The sequence below is a fragment of the Microtus ochrogaster genome, unplaced genomic scaffold (assembly GCF_000317375.1).
Source record: "Microtus ochrogaster isolate Prairie Vole_2 unplaced genomic scaffold, MicOch1.0 UNK14, whole genome shotgun sequence".
Taxonomy (NCBI): Eukaryota; Metazoa; Chordata; class Mammalia; order Rodentia; family Cricetidae; genus Microtus; species Microtus ochrogaster.
Window position 1 is genome coordinate 2,180,524 of NW_004949112.1, and position 9,853 is coordinate 2,190,376.

A 9,853-nucleotide genomic window follows, 5' to 3' on the forward strand; every position below is an offset into this window, starting at 1 on the left:
AGAGAGAGAGAGAGAGAGAGAGAGAGAGAGAGAGAGAGAGAGAGAGAGAGAGATAGACACACCCTGAAAGAGAGAGGGAGAGAGAGACCCTGAGAGGGAGAAAACCGACGGGTACTGAGGCCCAGAGGAGAACAAGGCCGAGGTGGGGCCCTGAGGACACTTTGAGTGGGCAGTGTCCATGTGAACCCCTGACCCCCAGGATGGCCGTCTGAGCAAAGCTGAGATCCTGAGCAACTGGAACATGTTTGTGGGCAGCCAGGCCACCAACTACGGCGAGGACCTGACAAGACACCACGATGAACTCTGATCCTAGGTCTGCACAGCCTTGTGACCCCAGGACTCCATGGGGGCAGTTGAGGGGTCACTGCAGCCAACCTCCAGGGCACAGACTCAGCTCTGGTGTCCCTGGTTCTTGGGCTCTCAGGGACCCACTGAATCACCTTCTCTCCGTGAGACCCTGGCCCCCGCGGCTGGAGCCCCCGTCTGCCCCGGACACTCAGGCACTCAAGTGACCGCCACTGAAACCATCTCCCAGCACAGGCCTTGGGCCCACACCCTGGCCCACCCCAATCTGAGCCTCAATCACATGGGCTGACCTGTGCTGCCCACTACCTGGGAGCAATAAAAGCCTTTGCTGGGGTCCTCTGGTATGTCTGTCCGTCTGTCTGGGGTGGGGTGAGAATGCTGTGCCCAAGGAGGCTGTGCTGGTGGCTGGGCTGAGGCCTGCAGGAAGGTATCGCATCGTGACCCCCTTTGGGATCGAACAACCCTTTTACAGGGGTCGAATATTAGATATCTACGTATCAGATGTTTACATTATGATTAGTAATGTTATCAAAATTACAGTTATGAAGTCCAAACAAAAATAATTTTATGGTTGTGGTCACTGCAACATGAAGAACTGGACTAAAGGCCACAGCGTTCGGAGGGTCAAGAACCACTGGTCTCAGGCGTTTGGACATGTGTGTTGGTGGAAATCTGAGGGCGTTCCCAGCAGCCTGGAGACCACAGAGGAAGGCCAGGCAGGAAGTCCTGCCCTGTAAGTGCTGCAGGGTGGCGAGAAGCTCAAAACCACAGTAAGAAAAACACCATGGTTCTCAGATGCCCTGCGTAGATGCAGTGTTAGCCGTGCGGTGCTGACCGGACCACGGTTCTCAGGGAGATGCCCTGCGTAGATGCAGTGTTAGCCGTGCGGTGCTGACCGGACCACGGTTCTCAGGGAGATGCCTGCGTAGATGCAGTGTCAGCCGTGCGGTGCTGACCGGACAGCTGGTGGTGGGCCAAGTGCAGAGAGGGCCTGGTGTCAGCTACAGTGATACCAGCACTCCAGAGTCTGGGACAGGAGGATTGCTAGGAGCTCACAGCCAGCCTGGGCTATAGAATAAGACCCCTGCTGTTGGAGGGAGGAATGGGGACGGGATAATGATATATTTTAATTTAAAGAGGGGTTAGCTAGCCTAGAGGTTAAAAAAGATCCCAGTGCTGGGGTCCCAGCACCCACAGCAGGAGGCTCACAAATACTTCTAACTCCATCCCTGAAGAGTTAGGTGGGTTTTCTGGCCTCTAGGGCACCTACACATGTGTATACACTCAGGCAAATAAAAATGAAAAATTAGGATAAATGAGGTGGGGGCCTAGGTGACTCAGCAGGTGTCTTAGGGTTTCTCCTGCAGTGATAGGAAACTTGGGGAAGAAAGGGTTTATTTCAGAGCACAGCCCATCCTTAAGGGAAGTCAGGGCAGGAACCCTGAGGCAAGAACTGGGGCAGAGGTCATGGAGGGGTGCGGTCTACTGGCTTGTTTTCCAGGCTTGCTCTGCTGGCTTCCAGAGAGCTCCCGGGACCACCTGCTGGGGTGGCCGCACCCACACTGGGTTGAGTCCTCAGACAGCTATCTTCAACCAGGCTATGGAGGCATTTTCTCAATTAAGATTCTTTTTTCAGCTGCTGGTGGTGGTGCACACCTTTAATCCAAGCATTTAGGAGGCAGAGACAGAGGGAGCTCTGTGAGTTCGAGGCCAGCAAAGATTCTTTCTTCATGAAACTGGAGAGATGGTTGGGAGTTAAGAGCATCGTCTGTTCTTCCAAAGGACTAGGGTTCAATTCCTAGCACCTACAGGGCAGTTTAGCTCTGTTTATGGAATTCCAGTTCCACACTCTCTCTCTTACACACACACACACACACACACACACACACGCATCTAATAAACGTCAAGTTGACAGAACTAGCCTGATGTTTATTATAAATAATGGTGCTTGTTACTAAGCCTGATTACCTGAAATTGAACCCAGAACTTTTTCTTTTTCTTCCTTCCTTTCCCACTTTGTTTGTTTTTTTCAAGTCAGGGTTTCACTGTGTAGTGAATTCTGTAGACCAGCCAGGCTGGCCTTGAACTCAGGACTGCCTGCCTCTGCCTCTCCCTCCCAGGGCTGGAATTAAAAGGCACAACTGACCGCAGAAACTTTTAATGAATTAGGTCTATGCCAGTGCTGTGGCACTCATCTGCAGAAGTGGTGGCATTGAAAGGGCTTTGACAACAGCCCAGATCAGGGGATTCAGAGTCCCCAAGTGAGAGGCTGTGCATTCCGGAGCAGGAACAATTACTTAGCAAGGAACTGAATGGCGTGAGCACCCCCTGCTGACCAGTGCTGGGAATGTGCCAGAGGCACCCACCAGCTGGGCAGTCTCATGCGGGTTCAATCTGTGATAATAATAACCCAGCTGCCCACGAAGGACATTCGTTCACCGTGCAAGGCACATCTCAAGGCAGCTTATCTTGTTTATTGACAATGTGTGCTTGTGCTCGCTCCCTACCACATGAATTTGGGGATCCAGAGGCTTCGTCGTTAACTTTTAAAGTTAGCAAACAAAGTAATGCTTTTTATTATAGGAGTGGGTCGGGGGTACCAGGGTTAGCACCCAGGTTCTGAGTTCTATCCAGCTCCTCACTGGGGGACTCCAGGCAGGTACCACCGAGTCACACTCCACCCTACCGACAGAGGCTGCTCTCCAGTTGGCTTCATTTTTCAGAAGAAAACAACTTTCCCCTCATTTTTAAAAATTGTGTCTGTGCAGCACGTGTGCTGTATCCTCCGGAGCGAGAAGTGGGTGTGGGATCCCCGGGGACTGGTTACAGATGACTGAGCTGCCATTTGGGTGCTCTGGAAGAGCAGCTGGTGCTCTCAACTGCTGAACCATCTCCCCAGCCCCGTTCTTTTTTGCCAAGCAGTCAATTGATAAAACTCAGACTGTACCATGATTCTTCCTCCTCGATCTGGCTGTGGCTTTAAGGCCCCGCTTGGCTTTTTGGAGTGAACCCCATGCAGTCCCTGTGGTCCGGCTGGGTTTGGCTGAGTTTAGTGAGCCCAGCTGGGGTACCAGCTCTCTTCCACCCTCTCCTTCTCCCTTCCCAGCTGGCCTTGAATTTGAAGCAATCCTCAGACTTCAGACTCTGGAACTCTGGGATGGCAGGCGTGCACCGCCAGGCCTGGCTTTGAGCTCCACTGGCATTAGGCGGTCACTTGTGTCTCGACTCGGGGTCAGAGGCGGGGTGTCCTCCTCGACTACTGTCCTCACCACTCCTGCCTCTGCAGGCTAACAGCCCCAGCGGCTCTGATTTTACCCAGCTTTTCTGGAAACGCTGAGTTCAAATCCTGTTCCCAGCCTTTCAGTGGTGGTGGCATTTTGCCCTCTAGTGGTCACAAGTGGACAGAGACTTAACAGCCAAAAGGCCCTCTAAATCTTAGGGAGGTTGTATGGTGGACAGAATCTTACCAAAATAATACACAAAGCAGTAAATTATGCACACAGGAAAGATCGGGGTGCCCTGATGCACGCTGGGAAGATCGGGGTGCCCTGATGCATACTGGGAATGTGAGACATTGGCAGTGATGGCAGAAGGATCGAGAACACAGGCACATAACACCCTGCCTGGAATACATTTTATTTTTAAATATTGGCAATAGACTTACAGGATGTCAAGTTATAAATATACAAGACACCACATACTAAAAACATCTTTCTACCACAGTTACCTCATTACTGCGCAGCCAGTGTTTCTCCATCAACAATTTACCCAGGATTTCAGGACTCATATATGTATGTTCTCTCTTATTTTTTTTTAAATATTTATTTATTTATTATGTATACAATATTCTGTCTGTGTGTATGCCAGAAGAGGGCACCAGATCTCATTACAGATGGTTGTGAGCCACCATGTGGTTGCTGGGAATTGAACTCAGGACCTTTGGAAGAGCAGGCAATGCCCTTAACTGCTGAGCCATCTCTCCAGCCCCCTCTCTTATTTTTTTAAAAATATTTATTATTGCCGGGCGATGGTGGCGCACGCCTTTAATCCCAGCACTGGGAGGCAGAGGCAGGCGGATCTCTGGGAGTTCGAGACCAGCCTGGTCTACAGAGCTAGTTCCAGGACAGGCTCCAAAGCTACAGAGAAACCCTGTCTCGAAAAACCAAATATATATATATATAATTTATTTATCATGTACACAATAGTCTGTCTGCGGGTATGCCTGCAGGCCAGAAGAGCGCACCAGACCTCATTACAGATGGTTGTGAGCCACCATGTGGTTGCTGGGAATTGAACTGAGGACCTTTGGAAGAGCAGGAAGTGCTCCTAACCGCTAAGCCATCTCTCCAGCCCATTCTCTTATTTTTGAAACAGTCTTTTGTTTTGTTTCTCCTGAGACAAGGTTTCTTTGTGTAGCCTTGGTTGTCCTTGAGATAGCTCTGTGGACCAGGCCTGCCTCTGCCTCCCAAGCTCTGGGATTAAAGACATGAGCCAGTCTTATGTAGCCAGGCTAGGCTAGTATTTGCAGCAATCCTCCTGCTTCAGCTCCTGAGTGCTAGGATGAAAGCATGGGCCACCAACCCAGGCTACCTGAGATGAGACACTTGGGGCTGCACAGGGGAGCAGAGGTTGCTCCCAGCAGCTCAACGAGGCTGTTCCACGCTGGAACTCAGGCTCCAGCGGCTCACACAGGTTATTAGGCCCTCCCCCAAGCCCCACACACAGAACAAACATTTTTAAAATTAAAAGATAGGAACTCTTGAACACTTTCTTAGTGTGTGCCCTTCCCCGCACAAAAAGAAAAGGAAAAAGGAAGCTACGTTTTACTTGGAGCTGGGGGTGTAGGTAGGCCTGTGTTACTTTTGAAGTAGTTCATGCAGGGCGGTGGTAGCACGCGCCTTTAATCCCAGCACTCGGGAGGCAGAGACAAGCAGATTTCTGAGTTTGGGGCCAGCCTGGTCTACAAGAGCTAGTTCCAGGTCAGGCTCCAAGGCTACAGAGAAACCCTGTCTCAAAAAACCAAAACCAAAGAAACAAAACAAGTTCAGAGGGCTGGGGAGGGGGGGATACAGAGGAAAGCTGGATACACTCAGGAAGTTGGGATTCCTTTTTTTTTTTTTTGGTTTTTCCAAACAGGGTTTCTCTGTGTAATCCCAGGTATCCTAGGATTCGCTCTGTAGACCAGAGCTGGCCTTGAACTCAGAGATCCACCCTGCCTCACGAGTGCTGGGATTAAGAGTATGCGCCACCTGCTTGGGTCTGCAGGGTTGCTTGCAGTTAAGGGCACATAGGGGCAGTTCCACGCCTGGAGGGCTCTTCCGCTAGCTGGCCTGGGAATGTGCTATGCCCTGAGCCCACCCTTCCTGGGCAGTGCCCTTTGATCCTGACTGAGCCTGGAGGAGACTTGACAGGCTCCTGTCCCTGCTTAGAGTCAGTTTCCAGAAGCATAGGGCCCAGAACTGGAATGGCCCCTCCCCAAGCCCTCTCTTTCTGTACAGTGAGGCACCAGACATCAGTCGGTTCACAGGCAGGTTTATTAGGTCATAGCTCAGGCCTGCATCACTGGCCGGGACATTTCCGCCTGCAGCTTCACTCCTGAGCCTGCAAAGCCTGTCCCGCCCTGGAAAGGAGGAGAAGAAGCTGGGGGAGCCTGCTGGGCTCCTATGTAGACCAGGGAAAAATAAGTCTCAGGGCAGGGGATGGAGGGGGCCCGGGACACAGGAGGGACTGCGGGGAGAAGTCCCAGGATGGAGGAAAGCACAGGAAAATGTGGAGGAGCTAAAGAAAAACACAAGGTGCTGTGGGACCCAAGCGTGTGTGAAGAGGGAAGTGGCGGGAGGAGGGTGAGGTGGAGGACTCCGCGGGGGTGACAGGTACAAGGTGGGGGCAGGGGCTGGGGTGTGCACTGGCAACTCACCCGCTGCAGCACGATGATGTCACGCTCTGTCAGCGTGTCCCCATTCACGGGGTCCACCATGTCTTTCCGAATCAGTTTCTCCACACACTCCAGAGTGACCACAGCCCCAGAGGGCCGCAGCACTGCGCACGGTGTGGCGTTGCTCAAGCTGTCTCGGGTCACTGCACACACGTAGCGCTCACTGCGTGTGATGAGCCCCACGCGGTCCACGGACTCGTCCAGCTGCGTGAAGCGCACTGGCGTCAGGTCGGACATGCGCAGTGGCTTCCCAGACATTGGGCAGGTCACCGTGCGGGACTGCAGGCAGAGGAAGGGTCAACAGAGAAGGAAGGACAGGGGTCAACATGTAAGGGGAACGAGGGGCTGGGACACTGAGAGCTCACTGGTTTTTCCAGCTTCGTGGCCTTTGCCTCGGGCGTAAGGGAGGGAATCCAGAAGCTGGGCAGCACTTTATCCTTCTCGTTCCCTGGGGGACCCGTGCTGGGCCCTGGCTGCTCACCATCTGTGGAGAGAGAAGCTGGGGTACGCACCTCAGGAAGTCATCCCCTCAAGACCCCTGGCGAAGGATAGGTGTTCCCTGTCACCTGTGTTGGGTAAGGTGGCAGCCTTGGGCATGAAGGGGTTGAGGGGCCTGCTCACGATGGCTGCCTCCTTCTCCAGGAAGCCTCGAGCTTGGTCCTCGGCTGCTGCTCGCTGGAGCTGTCTCTGCTCTTCCCTGCGGGCTCCTCGCTGCTTCTCATAGGCCTAGGGGAAGAGGGCCTGGCTCAGCACCCACCAGCGGGAGGATGGAGCCCTGAGCAGCTCTGGCAGGGGCTGGCAACGGTCGCTGCTTTTGTGTGATAAGGTGGCCCTGGCCTTTCTGAGTCCTTGGCTTCCTACTCAGATAGAGTGGGACCCAGAGTTTTCCTGTTGGGAGGGCCTGCTCAAGGTGAGTCAGGGGCTCATGTAGTCCAGGCTGGCCTGGAACTCAAGGGTGACCCTGAACTCCTGATTTTCCACTAATCAAGTCATGTCCCACCACATCTGGTATTAGGTGCTGGGTGTGGGACCATGGGCTTCGTGCACACTATGCAAGCACTCTATAAACAGCTACACCTCCTGCCAAATGGGGTCACCTCAGTGCTGAGACAGAGAGGCACACAGTAAGCGCTCAAGAAAGAATGCGAGCGAGCTGGCCAGGGAACCCGTCCTGCCACAGGGAGCTTGGCTTGGAAGTCTATGACCAGTACAGTGTGCTTTGTCCTGTGTGGCCAGAACAGGGAAGGTCCGCTCCTTGCTCAGTCCCCCTGGCACCCAGCAGGTATCGACAGTGGCGCCAGGATTGGGGGGGGAGGGCTGGCTGGCGACCGGGCTGAGGGGAGGACATGGAGTCTGAGCACACTGGGGCCAGCGGTGGGAAGCAGGAGCGCTGCAAAGGCTCGGCCGGTGAGGGCTGCCTCCAGCCCTGGCCCGAGCAAAAACAAAACAACCCCTCACTGTCCTGAGCGCCAGAAAGCCAGACCGTGTAGGAAGGACCACAGTCACCATGGGCACCTAGAGAGATGTGTCTCCCATTTGCTCGGTGGGGCCCTCTGGCGGTCATCGCACAGATGACAGGGCATTGTACATCACACACACCCCGCCATGTGCGTGGAGCCAAGGAGAGCCAAGGAAGCTGCTCCTGCAGAGTGCAGCCCAGCACAAGCACAGCAGAGGGTGTAGGCACACAGGGGTCTCAGGTTCCTAGAGCAGGGTGGGCCCCAGAGATCCTGGCCTAGAGGAGGGCAACACAGATGCTGCCTGGAAAATCTGGACAGAAGTGGGAGTGGATGGTGCTCCAGGCAGAGAAAAGCAACTGCCCCGTTGAGTCCCTTCCCTTCTCCTCGGCACCCATCACCTTCATCTGCCGGGCAATCTCTTTCTTCTGGTGTAGGATGTACTCCAGGATTGCCTCCCGTTCATAGAGGTAGCCATCTGGGCTGCAGAGAGGAGATGAGGAAAGCGTGGGCCTGGGCTTCATCACAAGATGGCACCCACTCACTTCTATATCCATTCTGGGTACCACCATCGAGCATCCTCACCCCAGCATCCACCCATTCATACACACCCTGGGTACCACCATCAAGCATCCTCACCCCAGCATCCACCCATTCACCCCCACCCTGGGTACCACCATCGAGCATCCTCACCCCAGCATCCACCCATTCATACACACCCTGGGTACCACCATCAAGCATCCTCACCCCAGCATCCACCCATTCACACCCACCCTGGGTACCACCATCAAGCATCCTCACCCCAGCATCCATCCATTCATGCCCACCCTGGGTACCACCATCGAGCATCCTCACCCCAGCATCCATCCACGCCCTCCCTACCCTGGGTACCACTACACATCCTTAGGTGACATCTCCCATGGTCTCCCTTCAGCCCATTTCTTTTCATTTTATTGTGGGACATGATGTTCTGCAGCTCAGGTTAGCTTTAAACTGCTGTGTAGCTGAGGTTTGCCTTGAACCCCCATCCTCCGTTTGCGCTGCCTGAGTGCATCACACCTGGTTTTCTGTGGCACTGAGAACTCAGAGCTTCCTGCAGGCTAGGAAAGCACTCCACCTGCAGAGCCCAGCCCCAGCTGTTAGCAATGTACTCTTTCCACTGGTGGTGGAGGAGCAGCTGCCTGTCTTTGGAGATAGCTCTGTGGCTCTGAGAGGGTGAACCCACACACACCAGCTGCCCTGCTGCCCCTCCCCTGCTCACGTGACCACAGGATCGTGACAGGGCTGCAGCGAGAGACAGCAGCAGTCAAAGTCCTTCACAGCATCCCGGCTCAGTCGAATGTTCTGGGTCCCATAGCCTGAGGCCGCTGCGGACAGAGAAAGGTGGTGATGGATGCAGACATACCTTTCACTAGATGCCCAAGGAAATGTGGGGGTTGAGTGGAACCTGAGAAAGCCACGGTTATGCCAACCTTGCTCCCTCACAGTGGGGCAGGGGGTAAAGAGGGTCATGGCTGGCTCCCCTCTCCTGGACTGGGGACCACTGTGGCTCTCAGCCTTCCTTTCTGCAAAGGTGGTATCCAGGGATGTGTTAGATGAGCCACATGGCCCTGCTACCTGTGGTCACCATCCTTAGTACACACAGGGCAACGACAGGGCATTCGAGGGCAGAATAGGACAACAGAGCAGCCAAACAGCCAGGCCCCACAGAGGGGAAACCAGAGGTGAGAGAGATCCCCAGCGGTACCTGTGTCCTTCTTCTTCTCGTGGTAGGTGTAGACAGCCCCTGCAGTGCAGTTCTTGCCGTGCCGCGTCATCCTGTGGGAGAAAGGGGCAACGGCTGGGCTGGGGTCACCCCAGGATACCCCACGACAACAGCAGCCTGCCCCAGATGCCTCATCAACTCCCCAGGCACAGCCTGAGCCTCAGCAGTACAAGTCTGAAGCAGGGAGGAAGAAAAATCAGGCAGCACCAGCTACTAACTTTTGGTTTTGAGACAGAATCTCATCCTGTAGACCAGGCTGGCCTCAGACTCCACCTGTCTCTGCCTCCTGAGGGCTGGGATTAAAGGCGTGCACCAAGCCGGGCGGTGGTGGCGCATGCCTTTAATCCCAGCACTTGGGAGGCAGAGGCAGGCAGATCTCTGTGAGTTCGA

General features: G+C 54.3%; 2 protein-coding genes across 4 annotated transcripts in view; one reads left to right on the plus strand and one right to left on the minus strand.

Moving 5' to 3' along the window:
* Positions 1 to 642, plus strand: part of Rcn3 (reticulocalbin 3) — a 9,301-nt gene extending 8,659 nt beyond the window's left edge. Inside the window, exon 6 of the mRNA XM_026789067.1 lies at positions 200 to 642. Within this exon, the coding sequence (XP_026644868.1) occupies positions 200 to 307 (108 nt within the window). The 3' untranslated portion in view covers positions 308 to 642. The remainder of the gene's footprint in view (positions 1 to 199) is intronic.
* A 5,179-nt stretch (positions 643 to 5,821) lies between these two features.
* Nosip (nitric oxide synthase interacting protein) overlaps positions 5,822 to 9,853 on the minus strand; it is a 21,083-nt gene continuing 17,051 nt past the window's right edge. For 2 of the 3 annotated variants that reach the window (XM_026789149.1, XM_005366825.3), the window contains 7 exons: positions 9,446 to 9,516; positions 8,960 to 9,065; positions 8,100 to 8,181; positions 6,808 to 6,967; positions 6,607 to 6,725; positions 6,224 to 6,520; positions 5,822 to 5,926 (listed from right to left, as the gene is read on the minus strand). In XM_026789149.1, the coding sequence (XP_026644950.1) occupies positions 5,855 to 5,926; positions 6,224 to 6,520; positions 6,607 to 6,725; positions 6,808 to 6,967; positions 8,100 to 8,181; positions 8,960 to 9,065; positions 9,446 to 9,515 (906 nt within the window). In that variant the 5' untranslated portion in view covers position 9,516 and the 3' untranslated portion in view covers positions 5,822 to 5,854. The remainder of the gene's footprint in view (positions 5,927 to 6,223; positions 6,521 to 6,606; positions 6,726 to 6,807; positions 6,968 to 8,099; positions 8,182 to 8,959; positions 9,066 to 9,445; positions 9,517 to 9,853) is intronic. The other variant, XM_026789150.1, reaches the window with a different exon arrangement.